The 19,528-nt window shown below is 45.1% G+C and overlaps 1 protein-coding gene across 1 annotated transcript in view; it reads left to right on the forward strand.

The window, feature by feature from the left end:
- The first annotated feature begins 201 nt into the window (after positions 1 to 201).
- The window catches only part of NBS1 (nijmegen breakage syndrome 1), a 73,683-nt gene continuing 54,356 nt past the window's right edge, over positions 202 to 19,528 (forward strand). Inside the window, exons 1-4 of the mRNA XM_086806528.1 lie at positions 202 to 344; positions 2,527 to 2,580; positions 2,675 to 2,936; positions 3,019 to 3,107. Of these exons, the coding sequence (XP_086662654.1) occupies positions 308 to 344; positions 2,527 to 2,580; positions 2,675 to 2,936; positions 3,019 to 3,107 (442 nt within the window). The 5' untranslated portion in view covers positions 202 to 307. The remainder of the gene's footprint in view (positions 345 to 2,526; positions 2,581 to 2,674; positions 2,937 to 3,018; positions 3,108 to 19,528) is intronic.

The raw sequence follows: 19,528 nt of genomic DNA on the forward strand, positions 1-19,528 counted from the left end.
TCCTGACCAGACACCGATCGAACCCTAAGGGGGAGGCCAAAGAGATAATGAAGAAGTGGCTGCCATTTATCACCCTAACCCATCCTTTAAGAAGGAATCCAAAGCCAAATATATAAAGTAACCTTGGCCAATAAAAAAAAATAAAAACCTTTATGTTTCTTCCTCACTAATTTTTAAGGAAAAAAATGTGGTTTTGGGCAGAAAAAAAAACAATAATGTAGGAAATTCAATCCATGTAGTATTTTTTGAGAGTTTGTTATAATATACGTCAGAAATACAGAATAAAGAGCGGCTCAAGCAGGCAGCTATGGTGTGGATTTTGGCGCCCAACCATCCATCACTTGGTAAAACACTCTGCCACTCCATCGTCACCCTGTTTTAATGATACCACTATTAGTCCAGGGCACAGGTTAGATAAAGGGGAAAAGAAGTAAACTCTTTTTTGTTTTGTTTGGGGGTAACGTAATCGCAAAGCGTTGAGTGTGTGTGTGTGTGCGTGCGTGTTCAAATATGCATACATACATGTGTGTATGTATTTGTTGCAATCATGGCAGGAGCATAATTAAATGCAGCTAGAATATGATCTCTAGGTTACTGACCCATTGCATGATGTAGAATACTGACCCCTGAACCCACCAAAATTGTTATTGGATTATGTTGATAATCTCCACAACGATAACAAATATATATATTTTCAGGGTGAGTTCTGAAGGGGGTGGTGTCTGTGCTTTGCTAGCCCCATCAGTCGCTGATGCTGATCGTCCTCATCTCGAATGCTCCTAACCATTACCATACTATCTTTTTGTGCAATAGATTCCATTAAGGAGGGTGTTTAAGCTAGCCTAAGGACCACTATGTAAGGTGGTTGATACAATTGGATGAGGCCATGTAGGTAATACCATATGTGTCTGCATAGAGTAGGGATTATCAGAGGAAGTGCATCACCATGAAAGAGGGCTGCTCACACTTTCCATAATTTTCATGGATGAGTTGGCATACAGGTTGGGAGGAGATTGGCAGAGGCAGTTACTCTTTAATGTCGGTGAGGCAAGTAGATGCACCACAAATTTTTGTCAAAAGAGGGATATGAAGATCAACCTTGTTAAAACCAAAGCTATCACCTTCCACCAGTTACAAGGGATTCTAGAAGGAAATGTTTACCTTCAATGGAGATTCGTATACTTATGTAGGATTGCTCTTCTCAAAACCGAAATGATCTATGAAGCTTCAACGCGGCAACATACATGCCAAGAGAAGAGGTACATAGAGTCATCAGAGATGTTCTATGGCAAATGACATTCACAAGACATGGATGCAACCAGATGTGCTTCCCTCTAGGATGAGATTTCCTCAGATGACAAAGGATAGTTTTATCTAGTTTCTGGTACGCTTACAGGTGCATATGTCACATGTACATGTGGGAAATAGAAGTGACGTATGAGCACGGACATGCAATATGCACAATTGACAAAGGATAGTTTTATCTAGTTGGTAGGACACTTAGGGATGAATATGTCACATGTAGGGGTGGGAATAGAATTGACACGTAAGTACGGGACATGCAAGAGTGTGCAACATGCAAGAGGTGGAGACTGAGGAACATGCTAGACTACGATGCACAACATACTACGAGGTAAGGAGCTGATTACATTGCTTGTTTCTGGAGGGCTTTGCTGTTTTAACGTAAGGATTGGACTCTGGAGATGCGAGGCCCACTCTTTACTTGATAATTAGGGACACAGACAGAGAGGCATGAGACATGTTTAGGGATATGGAGTTCAAAGCTACACTTCTACGTCCTTCCACAATGTAGATTGAAAATGAGACTAGGAATGAGGAGGTATCACAGGGATGCCAAGGGCACTCTTATCACAGTATTAAAGAAACTTGTGCCTGCAGATGCCTGCGGACTGTAGGCAAAGATGTGTTAACATCCTACAAAAGGGGAAGTTTCTGCCTTTATCAAAAAAGTCTTATATAACTGAAAAATACTCACAGGACAGGACATCTGCATGGCACACATAGCTAGATACTAGTGTGCTTGCATGATTGGGTCTTGAGGCCGTATGCCGTTTAAGAAGGTGATAGTATAACTATCCATCCATCCATCTGCCTATCTGCTTACCCGGCTAGCTTCCACTCTCTTATGTTAACCACTCCGTAGGTTAACATGGTTTTACCCCCCTGAACTACTATACCATAGGTTAACATGGTATTACCTGCCCGACCTACTATAAGGCGCTTTACCATCGTACTTGATCAAGCTCAAGAAATGGCTATGTTAACCACTCTGTAGGTTAACATGGTTTTACTCATCTGACCTACCGTAAGGCGCTTTGCCATCTTACCTGCTTCTTGAATGTGCACTTATCTTTTGTAAAACAGCAGTGCAACATATAAAGTAGCTTTACCACAACTGATGCTAGAGCAGGCTATGTGCTACTTTGATGTGAACATATTTGTTCTTCATCTTTCTGCTTGTTAAAATGGAGCTGGGTGGGTGTGAATACTTTGACCTTTGGACAGGGCCTTCCAAATATTACTTCACATCACCAGGAACTTACAAAGTTGGCCGGAAAGGTATGTGCTGCTCCAAAATGCTTCAACTTAATTTATTTGACTGCCCAGCATATGCTCGTCGGCCCATTATATTTGTATGTGATGATGTGTGCAGATTGCACAGTCATTATTCAGACAGACAAGACTGTTTCACGATTACATGCTGAGATAAAAGTAGACATTGTTGAGTCCAGGGATGTGCCTCACGACTTTGCAAACTTTCCCAGACCAAGGATTGTTTTGAGAGACCTCTCAAAGTTTGGCTCATTTGTGAATAGAAGTGTTGGGTCAAAGCCTGTGTTCTCTCTTCCTAACAAGGAAACAGATCTGAATGAAGGAGATGTTATCACCTTTGGAACAGATAGCAGCTCTTACAGGTGCTATGAAATAACATATACATTTTTATTGTGGATGAAGGTGTTTTGAATATACTGCTAACAGTACATTGTTTGTGTCCAGGTTGGAGTATCTTTTCATTCTACCGCATATAGCTTCTCTAGCTGACAAAAGTAAGAAAGATGCTGTTGTCAGTGCTGTAGCTTCTGTGGGTAAGATGCAGTCCTTTGAAGCCACATTTTCACGTTTATGTTTGTTAATATTTCAGTAAGCTATAAGTGCTCTGGCATTTATACACTTTACAGATAATTGTGGTTCCTTGAGTTAATTGGATCCCTTAGGCCCTTATGGGTGTGTTTTACTGAAGGGGGAGTGCCTTTCAGAGGGGAACTGTAGTGCCTACTTGTTTTCCTCCTTGTAGTGCTCAGCTAGACACTGAGAAGGCAAAGGAGTTTGTTGATTGAGCACTTGGAGATCATGTCCAGAGCTCATAGGGACCTTGGTTTGCTGGACTTTATAATTGAAAAGTTTTCACTAGCTGATTTCTTGGATATTCAATTATTTAAAAAACAGGGAGCATTCCTTTCACATAGAACATACATCATTCAGGACCAAATCCAACAGATTGGAAATCCATGGCAAAAGCACACTATTCCTTCAGAGAGGAGTCCATTAGTCACAGTTGGTTGCTTGCACTCAGAAGTTGATTTAGGTTATGCACCTTCAATAACAAAGGCCAATATAGTAAAGGCCTCTACAGGCAAGGGTGTTCAAACCTCTTCTCATAGTTATATGTTGAGCATTACATGGAATGTTCACCCCTCTCTGAAGTATTTGCTTTATTGAATGAGAGTATTTGCAGAAAAGGGCTGAAAAGATGAATCCAAGATGTGACCTTGCACTCATAGAAAGGGGATGGGAACAAAGCAAGAACTATCTGATTCTCCTTTGCAAGATTGCAGGTCTTTTGTTGAAATTGGATGTCACCAGCTTGGACATTTCCTAGTATTTCACTTGCATAGGCACTACATTTGATAGCGTTCACATCATTTTTAATGAAGGGTGGACAAGCTATTAGTTGGGTACCCGGGCTTTCAATGGTTTCACAATTATTTAAAAAGGGTGGACCGTGGACAAACTATTAAATGGGCACCCCGTTTTGAATGGGGTTTACACCCATTAGGCTAGACATTAATGTGGGTCCAAGAATATGAATAATTGGGAAAAAGGAGTCGTTGAGGTCTTCCTTGACAGATGTAGACTTGCTCATGTAGGTGACAAATCTTATATTTTTTATTCCAAAACCTTGGCCTACCTTTACAAACATCAAAAGGGGTCCTTGTATTCATCATTGCCAACTGTTTCCTCACGAGTGTGTGCATGTGCCCATACAGCTATGTACAAGTGTTATGTACTTGCTGCCATGTTATCTCACTGGAGATGCTACTTTGTGGTGGCATAATTGGTCTAGCGAGTAGTTGGATATTTTTTTGGAGGAGGTTGCTTACTATGGTCTGAGTTTGAGGAGGGTTAGAAGGCTTGTTTCTTATCTTCTCAGAGTATGGACTGGTTGGAGGACGAGTTCCAGGGACTCAAATAGAGTTCCAAGTGTGTTCTCATTTTTTCTAAAAGGGCACATAGTTGGGTCTTTAGTTACAAGAGACCGACAAGGATCACTTAGGTGCTTTCTTGTATGGGCTACACCAACAGATTCAGTGGGATGTCCAAAGTCTTAATCCCCAGACATTGGTAGCTACCGATAGATTGCTTAGAAGATTGAGGTGAAGTATGACCATGACAAACCCAAGACCACCCAAGGTGTTTGGGGTTTATCACAACCAAACCCTCTCCAAGATTCCCTAAACATGTAATAATCACATTGTTAATCCAAATTAATATCAACTAACTTAGGCTCACCACCCAACCGTAGATCCGAGAACTGAATGACCCCCGAGCATAGGGGTCAAGGCTCCCATCTATACAGACCCAAGTTCCAACCAATAAGTCTTGGTATCCCATACCCTCATGACCCATCCCGAAGGACCGATGGCAAGCTGTCCGAATTCTTATGGACCAGTAGGAGTGGGTAGTACTCTCATGGCCCAAGTACCGACCATCATAGCACAAAGCTGCTACAACAATACATAACCCATTCCACTTATAACCCTCACTTATATAGCTTTTTCCAATAAAAGCTATACTTATGGGATTATTCACTTATAACTCACTTATGAGTTATTATAAACCTTGACCCTTATAATTACGTGCTTTTCTACTCGTTGGCCCTCCAGCCTCCGGACTATTGTGCGAAATGCCAAACATTTGCCAACATACAAGGTCATACACATGGTATTAGTTCTAGGCATCCTATAACCTGGGGGCTTGCGGAAGCATGTTTATGAATTGATTGATTGCGATTAGCGCCTAATCAAAGACTTAGACCCGTGCACAAGCTGCTGCTTCTTCATGCTCAATATCAGTAGAGAGAGATGACCTAATCTACCATGTGTTACTAACATGAAATATATACAATGCTGAATAGAGATACTCAATGGTAACACTGCTTCTGAGTTCTCAATGACACAATAACCCAATAACTCTGTCCACACTTGGCTGCACAGTGGGCGCTTGCACAATATTGCAATGATTTGGCACAATAACCCTTACAAACACATGAATCCACTTGACCTTTGAGGTGGCCAATGGGTAGAAGCATGTAAATGTCACACTTGGGAGGGCGTGCACACGACACATCCTTAGCACTGCAGAACTGACACATCCTCGGCATTGCAGAACTGATCCACGGCAGTACAAGCATCACACAAAACAAAACATACAGCTAGCAAGTCATCTACACGAAAACAAGGCATACATCTAGCAAATCATTTAGATGCAACCATGCATGATGTAAGGCATCATCGAGAAGTCAAAGGGTGAGGACCAAATGGCGACAACTCCTCGTTCGGAGATAACATCCGCTCTACTATTGCAATCAAACAAGACTATGACCTGTTGTTCAGCTATGTGACCATGACACTTGGAGTTCGAGAGACTCCTCGACCTGGATGGAACTCTAGTCTTTTGGATTCCCGCCATTGGAATCACTAGTGAACTTTCCTTCCTCCGCACTTGCAGGTACTATGGTGGGTACCCCCTCTTGATGATACCCAAAAATGGGGAAGGTTGGGGAGATTTTGAAGGAATCTGCTCAACAATTGAAGTAGAGGTCGTACTGAGAGGAGTAGTTCGCCCCTTCATGGTTGGGATGTCCTAAAATATGATAGAAGAAGCACCACCGCTCTCGTTGATACTGCTATACCTTTATAAGGAACAATCTTCCTACTAAAATGCCTTGGACTTGGAACCACTGGTTCCTTGGGAGCCAAGTTGGGTTTTGGAGGACCCCTGGTGTTGGGTCTTATTACTCCCAGTGGAAGTGGACTTGGGCACAGACCCTTGTATTACTAACCTGAAGCTAACCATAGCGTTAGCTGACCTAATCCGGGGGCTAGGGGGGCTGTAAAAACACTGGTTAGGTGTGAATGTTCTTGGGAACCATTCATGAAAACAAGCTTGTCAACACTTAAATATGAACCATTAACAATGCAAGAGATAACTAAAAGAACACATTGCACAAAATAACACTGCAAAGATAGAGATTACATAGTACACCGCGAGTGGGACCACGAATTCCCCCCCCTCCCCAAAATAAAAAATAAAAAATAAAAAAATATTGTTGTATATTATTGGAGTATTTAGTGTGTGTATAAAGTTCCAAGGGCTTTCTGGTCAGAGATTCCGTGCAATGCAAATAATGAATACATGTGGTGTAGATTCTAGAAGCACAAGTACACAAATAGGTACTCATACTATGACAAGTACGCGAACATGGTAAAAGGATAGGTACTCATACTTGTACCAGCTGAATCTACTGTATCAACTACAGTACTTGCTTGGCCACGAATTCCTACACAAGTGTGTAATGAACTCCAAGAATAGATGATGAGCTGCTGGACACACCGCGCCCATAATCCCCAATAGTGGACGGAACACATCACGTCCCAAAAGCCTCGAACAATGAACTCGGAACAGATCCAGTTCATAATCTTTGCTACACAAAAGATAACCATGTCTTGCCAGATGTCTAATGCTTGGAACTCTGAATTATGGTCCCCATGCACTAGTAAGTGGAGCTGTAATCAGCCCCCTCTCCTGCCCACAAGTCTCCTCTGGCTAGAAGCACATGGGGGGAAGTGCATGTGTACTAGAGAAGTACATCATCTGGGTTCTCCTGAGCTGAAAGTGTTGGAATTAGGGTTAGGGTTGCAACAATGCACACACACAAGATGGAGAAGCTTGAGAGTACACAAACTCACTAGATTAGAATGAACAAATGTGTGCCAGATACAAAAGATAAGTATACCCCTCAAAATGAGTAGATAAGAGGGTGTACATACTCACGGGGGAAAAAAACCTCCTAGTGAGGGAAAAAGTGTCCCGGCGGTCCTAAGTGTGTTAACACATTACTACCATATAATGCTACAAATCTCCCTTGGAGTGATGATGTGAACATGTACAGGGTATGGCCGATTAATCCTGAAAAGGCAGTAATCCCAAAGCTTTACAAAAAGCTTCGAACTTTTCACGAGGAGGAGTCTTCGTGAATAAATCTGTCATGTTGTCATGTGTAGGCACATAGACCAAGTTGATCTCTGGTGTTGCAGAGAGTCTTTCCTTGACATAGTGGTAATGCACCTCAATGTGCGTAGTGCGAGCATGAAACATTGGGTTCCTCGCAACTTCCAATGCGCTCTGGCTGTCAATGAAAATCGTAATGCTAGACGACTGTCCAACACCCAAATCAGCCCATAAAATGTCTGAGTCACACACACTCAATTGGAGCTATAAAAGCTGCCCTGTACTCAGCTTCACAGCTGGAAGTGGCCATTGTATGCCATCATTGTGTTGCATAAACTGAATCCCCAAATAGTAATGCAAGGGTCCTAATCTGACATCTCAAATGATGACTGCAAATTAATTTTAAAGGCTGAAATTTGATCTATATCGGGTCCCATGAGCAGCATGTCATCAACGTATAGAACGATGACCAAAAATGTGTCTTTACTCCTCTTCACATAGAGGGTACTCTCTGTTGGATTGTTGCAAAAATTATTTGCAACCAAGTATGCATGAATCTTCTTATACCATGCTCTAGGAACCTGCTTAAGGCCATAAAGAGCCTTTTCCAACCTGCATACTTTAGACTCTTCTCCTTTCACAGCAAAACCAGGAGGCTGCAATACATACACCTCCTCATGTAAATCACCATTCAAGAATGCAGTCTTAATGTCCAACCGATGTACATTCCACCCATGATGTGTTGCCAAAGCAATGAGACACCTAATGGTAGTCATACAAGATGTGGGTGCAAAGGTCTCATCATAATCAATGCTCTTTTGCTGGGCATATCCCTTTGCAACAAGTCTGGCCTTGTAGCGATCAATGTTACTATCTCCTTTGTGTTTTGACTTGTAAACCCACTGTCACGTGCATCCCGCACTTGGATGCCATGTAGACATTTCTGTACAGAAGGTGCAGGACCTGGGACGGTGAACTGGTCCCATGTGAGCCCAGTCCGGGACGAGTCAGCCAGGGATCCATCTCAGTCGTCCGAGGTTAGGTGTGCATTGTCCTGCACATGAGTCCAAGGTCAGGTGTGCACTGTCCTGCACATGAAACAGTGCCAGTCCGCGTTGTGAGTCTCCCTCTAGAATGATGTCAGTGGTTCTGTGTATTTGGTATGGTACCGGATGCAAGATCGCTGAGTAGATAGTGGTTAGGACAAGGGGCAGCCCATAGGGCTATCCCGGATCTTAGTGTGGGCATGGGAATGGTGTAGAACCACCCCCATGAGGGCGAGGAAGACCCAGGCTGAACCCACCAGCCATGGAGGGGTTGTAGGACAGCCCTAGGGCAAGCTAAAGGCAAAATTCAGGAGAAAACAGCCTTTGCATGGCTGTAGGGCAGGTATGGGGCAGCCCATTGTCATGTGCATAGCGTGTATCTACCGTGTGCTACACACACACAAGACTAGCTTCGAGGTTTGGGGAAGCTTGGAGCTAGGCAGGCTGATTGGCGAGCTGAGTTAGGGAAAGACTAACGGGCGGGCACCCAAGTATGGACGGGCGGGCGCCCAACTATGGACTCCCGATGACCGGCCAAGAGCCTATAAAAGGGTTGTCATTAGTTATATAGAGTCTCGCGAGATTTGTGAGAGCTCTATGGTCTTGGAGCCTGGATCTAGTGCAGACGTGCACCTGCTTTACGCAGCCGAGGCCTGCAGCAATCTCGAGGCCCGCGAGGGTAGCTTCGTGGCAGTATGGGACGTCGCGAGGAGGAGATTGGTCGGTACGTCAACCTAGTTAGCTCAGCTCGTGGCTCGGTGGGGACAGCCAAGACTGTGGGCTTGCCCACGGCTGTCATGGTTGGGAGGTGAGTCAGGCCTGCACCCCCTTGTTGTTTGTTTGTTTGCAGGTTTCGAGTCTCGTACCAGGAGCGTTCCATGAGGAGATCCGGTGGGGATTTGACACCCATACAGGCTGCCCAGCCCTCTTGAGGTTCGCAAAAGCTGTGCCCAGCCCTTTAGAATCAGGCGCATCACTTTCAGCCTGTTAGGGAAAAAAAGCAGCATTTTTTGGGATTTAATTCAGCATTTATTACTGAATTTCTGGTCGTGGGAGTATTTGATGCTGGCCGATTGCTTTAATGCTGGCCGACTGCTCATGATTGGGTAGTATAAATAGGATGGCCCATAAACCCATTCATTCATCTCATTCTCCACCAAGAGCTCAAGCATAAGAGGCTAGACAAAGCCAAGAGGGTGCTAAGCAAAGGGGTCAAGGATTCAGGTCAAAGGCAGGGTATTCCCAGCCAAGAAAAGGTCCAAGATTGCTGTATTTTCTTTCAGATTTTCTCATCATTCTAATAAAGCAAATACACTATCCGTGGTGGGGACCCTACAGAGGGTAATTGGGACCCAATACTGTGTCCTCTCCACCTCTCCCTCCCTCTCTCTCTATTTTCTGCACTTCTCCTTTCAGTTTGCGCGTTAATTTCTGCGCGAAAAGAGTGCTGAATTCTGAGTATTGAAGTTACCGATTCTTCTCCGAAGCTTCCGCATATTACAGTGGTATCAGAGCCTACTTCAAGTACAAAGATTCAGCAAAGAAACGAGAATTTTTTCTCGCTCGTGTGGTTGGTTTTTAGACACCGGTGGACTATCCCTTTTGGAGTGACTCCTGTCCCTCGAAGGACGGTTGGTTTTTTAGCCTCCGGAAGCCTCCGGAAGTCTCCCACACAGATAGTGGATGGTCAGATTGCGTTCCGGAAAGGAATTGCATTTTCTTGCTATGGTGAGCTTCGATGACGAGAGAGACCAAGAACCATGGGACCAGAGTGCACCAGGCAGCCCAGCTAGGGCACCAGGCTTGAGTGTCAGACATGTTCCAGCAGATGATGCGAGCAATCGCAGAACAGACAGCCAAGTTGGATGAGTAGAAGGCACAGATCTTGGCTTTGGAGGCCCGCTCTCTAGCGTCGCGCTTTCCATCTCCTCCTCCCTCTCCTTACGTATCCCAGATACTAGATCCTCGACACAGGGACCCTCTCGCGGGTTCACAGCCGTAGCCAAGCTCCTTGCTTGAGTTGCAGATGTGTGCATTGGAGATCCGACAACGAGAAGACGACGCCATGCGACGCGTGGAACACGAGCGTTACCTCAGAGATTTGGACGCCAGATTGACACCGGCGGCGCCCTCGAATTCGGGAGCCTTTGGCTCCAAGAACTCGAACAATGCGTCTAAGCTTACTCCAGACAAGAAAGCGGAGGCAGGCAAGACAGGTGGCAAGTTAAGTGCTGAGGAACTTTCTCAGTACAAGAAGGAGGGTAGATGTTCCTTTTGTCATACAAAAGGACATACTTCTCGGGATTGTCCTAAGAAGCATCCAAAGCCCGCAGTTGCCGCCTCCACAGCTTGCTTCTGTGGTGAGCTTAGCTCCCACACAGACCCCAGCGGCTAACCCTAGTTCTTCAAACCCCGGTGCTTAAGTTGGAGCAATTATTAGGCAGAAGCTCGAAGATAAGCAGAAGGGCGCCCATGACCAGGAGTATGAGCGCAACGAATTGCTCAAGTTCTTTGGCTACATAGGTGGCTAGAGAGTCGTTGTCTTGTTTGACAGCGGCAGCATGGAGGATGTGGTCACGGAATAGGCCGCTAGGTGTGCCCGTTTTGAGCTGACTTCGGTGGACAAACAGGTTGAGGGTTATAGCACAGGCATGACAACGAGCGTCAAGTATGAAGCTCTAGGTGCTAAGTTAGTGATTCAGGGCATAGAGTTTGTGCGTGACTTTATGGTTGCCCCTCTCGTAGGAGCAGACATAATTTTGGGTATTCAGTGGTTTCACAAGTTTCTTCCTGATGTCAAGTGGGACAAGCACACGTTCCAGATCAATCAGAATGTGTCAAACGCCCCAGATCAAGTGGGACAAGCACACGTTCCAGATCAATCGGAATGTGAGCCAGGAATTCCGAACTTTCCGCTCATAAGCCACTTACAGGCTAAGCGAGCAGTCAAGAAAGGCGCATAGTGTGCGATGATTTACATCCAAACAGCCCAGACAGTGGCCAGTGCTTCCGAGAAGTACTCGGTTCTCCATGAAAAGTTCCAGAAGATTTTTCTTCGGGACAACCTCCCTCCCCAGCTCCCCCCGTCCAGACCGGAGGATCATAGGATTGACCTCCTCCCAGGCTCGGAACCCCCGAGCAAGTTTCCATATCGCCTTTCTAAGGTAGTGGAATCGGAGTTGGACTGCCAACTCCAAGAATTGTTGCAAGCTAGCTTCATCCGCCCCAGCGTGTCGCCATTTGCAGCACCGATCTTGTTTGTCAAGAAGAAAGATGGGTCTTCCCGTTTGTGTGTCGATTATCGTGCACTCAACAAGCTGACTATCAAGAGCAGATTCCCGATGCCTCGAATTGACTATATTCTCGAGAGGCTGAATGGAGCAAAGGTGTTCTCAAAATTGGATTTAAAGAGTGGGTACCACCAGGTGCGGATTGTGGAGGGGGACATCCCCAAGACAGCCTTCCGTACAGAACGGGCCCACTATGAATTTGTGGTCATGCCATTTGGTTTGATAAACGCCCTAGCTACATTTAACCGCATGATGATGCGTGTTTTCCGGGAGTTGATTGGAAAGTGTGTTCATATTTCTGGACGACATACTAATATTTTCAGCTACGGTTGAGCAGCATGACGTTGATGTGGAGAAAGTTCTTAAGTTATGTCAATGAAAAGAAGTCAGAATTTTATCTGTTCCAGGTGCATTACTTGGGATATATAATTAGTGCTGAAGGCATTCGACTTGATCCGGCTAAAGTGGCCGAGATTGTCAACTGGGAAGTACCTCAGACAGCCTATGACATTAGATCATTTGTGGGTATATGCCAGGGATATTCCACCCACATCGACAAGTTCTTTGACCTCTCAGCAGATCTCACCGGTCTGCTAAAGGGAGTGAAGACAAGAAGGCAAAAGATTCGAATGACTCCACGAGCGTTGGAGGCATTCCCGAATCTCAAGGTGGCTTTATCAGAAGCACCTTGTTTAGCACTTGCCTCGTGGGACGACCCATTTCAAGTGATCACCGATGCGAGTAACATCGCAATTGGAGGTGTATTGAAACAGAATGGTCATCCAGTAGCTTACATGTCTCGTAAGTTACTGCCCACCGAGAAGAACTACTCAGATTATGATCGTGAACTCCTAGCAGGAATACAGGCCTTGAAACATTCGAAACATTTCTTGTATGGCCGTGACTTCGAGGTTCGCACTGACCATCAGGCATTACGCTGGATTCAGATGATGCCAAGTGCACAGTGGAGTGATCGACAACACCGCTGGAGTCAAATATTCCAGCAGTTCGGTGGTATGATTGAGTACCTTCCAGGAAAGGCCAATCCAGTGGCCCACGCTTTGAGCAGGAAGGGACAAGTGTGTACGATTCAGACCACTAGACTTGACCTTGTTGGTACAGGACTAGAGAACATGAAGCACACGTACGTGGATTCCGGGGAATTCGGTACTCAGTGGGAACAGGCATTGGATGCCACAGGACCATGCCATTTTGTGATACGCGATGGTTGGCTTTTCTATAAAGGCCGACTATGTGTCATGAAGTCATTCCGGGCAGCTCTTCTCCATGATGCCCATGACGCCATTACAGGTGGTCATAGGGGCATGAATTCGACTCTGGAGAAATTAGAACGGCAATACTATTGGCCAAAGATGAGGTGTGATGTGTTTACATATGTACAACGCTGTGACATTTGTCAAAAGGTGAAAGCTCCTCGTGGAAAGAAGCTAGGATTGTTACAGCCCTTGTCAATTCCTGAGGGTCCTTTCCAGGACATTTTGATGGACTTTGTCACAAATCTGCCTCCCAGTCCGAGTAAGCGTAATACGCAGTGCTTAATTATTGTTGATAGGTTTAGCAAATTTGTTATGCTTATTCCTTGCAGGGTCAATGTGACCGCCGAGGATGTTGCCCAGTTGTTCATTCGGCATTGGTACCCGATTGGCGGAATTCCTAGAACCATAGTGTCAGACCGAGATGCCAAGTTTACCCCTCATTTTTGGAGGGCATTGTTTGATAATTTTGGTACTAAGTTGAATTTTTCCAGTGCATTCTACCCACAGACAGACAGCCAGACAGAGATATACGAGTTGGCCTTGATGTGCTGAAGTGTTATGTCCATGATCAGCAAGGTAAGTGGGAATCGTATTTGCCTTTAGTTCAAGCTGTTTTGAATGACTCTTTTTCTTTAGCTATTGGCAGGACTCCATATGAGGCAGCGTTTGGAAGACCTTTCCAGTCGTTAACCAGGACTTCGTCTTCAGTACCGGAGGCGAACAGAGTGACAGAGTCTTACCAGGAGATCTTAGAGTCAGTAAAAGACAGATTTGCTAAAGCGCAAGAGGCCTACACTCGACAGGTCAATAAAGACCGAAGGGATATGAAGTTTTCAGAAGGGGATTGGGTTTATCTTCGGATAATGAAGCAAAGATTGAAGCAGGTGGGCAAGCGATTCCCAAAGTTGTCTTTCAGGAGCTTCGGACCTTTTCCCATCCGGAAAAAGATTAATGAGGTGTCTATGCAGGTAAAGCTACTTCGAGTTGGACTATGCACGATGTATTTCATGTCAGTTGGTTAAAGCTATATGTAGGTCCACCCCCTTCAGAGGTCAAAGACGAAGTGGAACCAGACATTGTTGATGAAGCAGAAGTAATGGTTCCAGAACAGATCCTTCTGCACCGTTTCAAGCATGGCTCCGGCCGAAGACTATGACAGTTCCTCACGAAGTTTCAGGACCGAGGAACTCATGAAGCGGTATGGGTGAGCCCAGTCCGGGACGAGTCAACCAGGGATCCATCTCAGTCATCCGAGGTCAGGTGTGCATTGTCCTGCACATGAGTCCAAGGTCAGGTGTGCACTGTCCTGCACATGAAACAGTGCCAGTCCGCGTTGTGAGTCTCCCTCTAGAATGATGTCAGTGGTTCTGTGTGTCTGGTATGGTACCGGATGCCAGATCGCTGAGTAGATAGTCGTTAGGACAAGGGGCCAGCCCATAGGGCTTCCCCGGATCTTAGTGTGGGCATGGGACTGGTGTAGAACCACCCCCATGAGGGCCAGGAAGAGACCCAGGCTGAACCCACCAGCCATGGAGGGGCTGTAGGACAGCCCTAGGGCAAGCTAAATGCAAAATTCAGGAGAAAACAGCCTTTGCATGGCTGTAGGGCAGGTATGGGGCAGCCCATACAGGCTGCCCAGCCCTCTTGAGGTTTGCAAAAGCTGTGCCCAGCCCTTTAGAATCAGGCGCATCACTTTCAGCCCGTTAGGGAAAAAAAGCAGCATTTTTTTGGATTTAATTCAGCATTTATTGCTGAATTTCTGGTCGTGGGAGTATTTGATGCTGGCCGACTGCCCATGATTGGGTAGTATAAATAGGATGGCCCATAAACCCATTCATTCATCTCATTCTCCACCAAGAGCTCATGATTGGGTAGTATAAATAGGATGGCCCATAAACCCATTCATTCATCTCATTCTCCACCAAGAGCTCAAGCATAAGAGGCTAGACAAAGCCAAGAGGGTGCTAAGCAAAGGGGTAAAGGATTCAGGTCAAGGGCAGGGTATTCCCAGCCAAGAAAAGGTCCAAGATTGCTGTATTTTCTTTCAGATTTTCTCATCATTCTAATAAAGCAAATACACCATCCATGGTGGGGGCCCTACAGAGGGTAATTGGGACCCAATACTGTGTCCTCTCCACCTCTCCCTCTCTCTCTCTCTCTATTTTCTGCACTTCTCCTTTCAGTTTGTGCGTTAATTTCCGTCGCGAAAAGAGTGCTGAATTTTGAGTATTGAAGTTACCGATTCTTCTCCGAAGCTTCCACATATTACACCCACTTAGTACCAATGGCCTTCTTGCCATCAGGTAGATCTGTCAAATACCAGGTGTCATTCTTGAGTATAGAGTTATACTCATCTTGCATAGCATGTATCCAATGATGATCATCCTATGCTTCCTCAAAGGAAATAGGTTCCTCCTCATTACATAAAGTAGAAATGAGAACATGATTCACATGAGAATAATCTGCATGATGAGAACATGCACGAGTTCTGCTAGGTAAAGGAGCTGCCAACCCACTACATTCTCAATAATTGTCTGATCAAAAGGCTGATTCGCAAGTTGATTTTGCACTTGCAAAGGCTGAATTTCATTACTTGGTTGAGCATTCAATTGCTCTACATATGGCTGTCCTCCATTAAATAAAGGTAGGAGCGAATCAAACATGTCCGGTGAGCATACATTCTGTTGTTTTTTGCATGAAAGCATGGGCTGAACTGAGTTTTCGACAAAAACATCTCTACTTACCAAAATCCGCTTTGAAGCCGGATGGTAGAGTCTATATCCCTTGCTTTCTGAACTGTATCCCACAAATATGCATTTAATTGCCTTATCATCAAGCTTACTGCGTTTTTGCTCAAGCACAAGAGCATAAGCAAGACAACCAAAAACACGCAAATGAGCCACAGAAGGCTTCCTGCCATGCCAAGCTTCATAAGGAGTTTTAGACTGCAAGGCCTTGGTAGGGCCTTTGTTTAACACATAGTTTGCGCACATAGTTGTCTGTAACCAAAAACCATGAGGTAAATCTTGGGCTTTCACCATACATTGTGCCATCTCCATGAGAGACCTGTTCTTCCTCTCGGCCACACCATTTTGCTGAGGTGTGTATGGCACTGTACATTGATGCCTTATGCCTTTTTCAGCATATACTCTGCCCCTCGATCTGAACGATGGGTGCCAACTTTACATTCACATGCATTTTCAGCCATGGATGCAAAGTGCCTAAAGCACATAAAAACCTCTGACTTCTGCTTTAATGGATACACCCAGCTATATCTGGAGTAATCATCAATAAAAGTGATGAAGTAGAGATATCCCCTAATAGATGGTGTCCTCATAGGATCACATACATCACTATGTATAAGTTGTAATTTCTTAACAGCTCTCATAGATCCATCCTTTGGAAATGATGCTCGATGCATTTTACCAAGAATACACTCCTCACATACATGTCTAGCAGGGGTCTCAAGAGTTGGCAACTCAGATACCATATCATGCCTTTAAAGGCGTAACAAACTGCCATAATTCAGATGGTCAAATCGTGCATGCCATAATTCTGCATCACTCATAGCACGAGTCGCAGAGACTGAGCAAGCATCATGCTGCAACTTCTCAAATACATCCATCTTGTACAGGCCATGAAACAAGGTACCTGAGGCAATGATAGAATAACCATCATTTTTAACTTGAAGGTTGAACTGTACATCTGTCATCCACAAATTTCACCTGATAAGGCTAAGGCTGAAACTGACAGCAAGTTCTTCTTAATGCCTGGCACATATAAAACTTTAGAAAGAGTAAATGCGTCCCCATTTGCAGCAGTGAGCACGACTCTACGAACTCCTTTGACAGGATACGAGGAACCATTTGCACATGAGACGGTTCCTGCACTTGGGATAGATTCCAGAAATGAGAACAAACTTTTTTGTGAAGTAATGTGCTTACTAGCACCACTGTCAAAGTACCAAGCATCCGATTCTGCTACTGACATGCATACATCATGAACAGAAGGGTCATAATTGCAACGTACAGTCCATGTCCAATCATCTTGAGCAAAATTTGCAGATTCCTTCTTCTCTGCACTTGGTGCAGATGCATTAGCCAGAGCCATACCCGATTCTTTCTTTTTCTCCTTCTCTAGCCTTTTCTTGCACCCATTTATGTAGTGCCTTGGTTTCCTGCAATAGTGACACTTGCCCTGAGCCATACCCGATTCTTTCTTTTTCTCTTTCTCTAGCCTTTTCTTGCACCCATTTATGTAGTGCCTTGGTTTCCTGCAATAGTGACACTTGCCCTTCTTTTTAGGCTTATCACCTTCTTTCTCTGCATCCTTACCTGAGGATTCTGATTTTGGCTTATAGCCACCATGCAAAGAAGCTTTATCTTTGCCTTTCTGACTAGCAACAAAAGCTTGGTCACCAACTCGCATAACAGATCTGTTTTGCCGAGACTGCTCTTCTTGCAAGAGTACTGAAACCAGCTCATCAAATGTAAGGGCATTTGGATTTCCCTTCATCATGAGTCTAAGGGTAGAGGCAAAACTCTGATAAGAATCTGGCAATGCATTGAGAATTGTGGGCATCAATGTACTGTCAGGATATATCTCATCCACACTAGCAAGCTATTCCTTAAAATCTTTGATCTTGGCCAAGAAGCTGTCCATTGAGTCTCCCTCATTCATGTGCTCAGACTCCAATTGTATGCGCAGATATGCAACACATGCTTCATTGTGTACCTGGTATAATGCAGCAAGTGCAGCCCATGCCTGTTTTGAAGTCTTACATGACCGAATATGAGAAATAATGCTTCGCTTCACAGAAAGTGCAAGCAATGCATGTGCTTGTTCATCTCTTCTATCCCATCTCGTTTGAGTAGCAGTGGGAGGTACTGGTGGTGCATGTGGAGGAGCCACATCTGTATCAGATTCTGTAAACTGGCCTTGGCCTTCAGACAAAACCAAAGGGCGGTGCAAAAACAAACTTGCACACAAAACACTTCAACATCTTTGAGGACCAAGAAAAGGGAAACAAACAGGGGGAGCTAGAGTGCTTCTGCAAACAGTACACGGACATCGATTAGTCCCAAAACGCAGTGGCGCCCCTTGCGGTATTTCTTTAATTGATTATAAGAGCTTTGATTACAATAAGGCTAGAAACTCAGCCGTCATAGTAGAACTCTTGAAGCCTGCAAAGACCTTGCATCATGGCTTCTTGTCCACTTGGCATCCACAAACAAGTCCAGCTATTGTTCACATCAAAAGACTCTCTCACATTTTAGGGCTGCCACAACCATCCATAGCCTCTCACCCTATGAACAACATCACACCTTGACACATCCAGTGCTCCTGCTTCACAACAAAGACTCCAAACTGTTTCCCAAAAGAGAACTCGCATCATCACAGCATGGCAAACCATAAAGTCAACACACTTGTACCAAGCCTCTTTGCCTTCCAAGGGTACTATCCATCTTAGTCATGGATTCCCGAACCCCTGTCCAATCAGCAGCAAGGCTGTACCAAACATGTGTCCATTCCTGTTCCCACTGCTTGCATGTGACCTATCTCCTAGAGAAACCAAAAACACGTTTCCTCAAGAAACCATGGACTTGTTTCCACTTGAAACCAAAGATCTGTATCCCATAAACCATAGGCCTGTTTCCATGAGAAACCCACAGACACACCATCCAAATACGGTGCCAAAACCAGGGGTGTTTACCATAGTAAAACCCTGTGTTTTTTCCATAACAAAGAGAGAGAGAGAAAGGAGCCTCTCGGCTGTCAGGTCGCCCATGACGTGATGTATGTGTGCGAATGTCCAGAGCAGCAAATCTCCAAGTTCTTCCATTTCCACGTGCCAGAGAGAAAGAGAGAGATGCCTCAGCCCTGCACCAACAGACACACACACACACTCTCTCTAAAAACAGCCCCTAAAATCCATTCTCCACGCTGTCAATACCCTCCTCTCACGAAGGGCTTCTTTGTATCCTCCAGGCTGCACTTGCCCGGCAGCCCTCTCTGCAGACCTGCCCGCTAGTGTCTAGCTAGACCCAGCGCTACCTGCTCAGCACTCTGTTTTCTGCAGCCAGCCGCTTGCCTTCCCAAGAGAAAAGCTCCTGTGCCCTGTAGCTGCAGCCGGCCCTAGTACGAGAGAGAGAGAGAGAGAGAGAGAGAGAGAGAGAGAGTCCACGTGCTGTTCAGCCCTGTGTGCCTGCAGTCCAGCCTGTCCAGTAGTTGGTTGCAAAGAGAGAAAGAAAGAAAGAAAGAAAGATTTTATTAACGTCTTCCAAAAGACCGAACTCGGCCTATGAGACAAATCGGTGTACCTGTATGGGGTATCCTCTGTCATCCCAACAAAATGAAAAAGTACTGAACTAAAAAGCTGAAT

Source organism: Cibotium barometz, chromosome 12 (genome assembly GCF_041138505.1).
Source record: "Cibotium barometz isolate CiBa-2024 chromosome 12, ASM4113850v1, whole genome shotgun sequence".
NCBI classification, from domain to species: domain Eukaryota; kingdom Viridiplantae; phylum Streptophyta; class Polypodiopsida; order Cyatheales; family Cibotiaceae; genus Cibotium; species Cibotium barometz.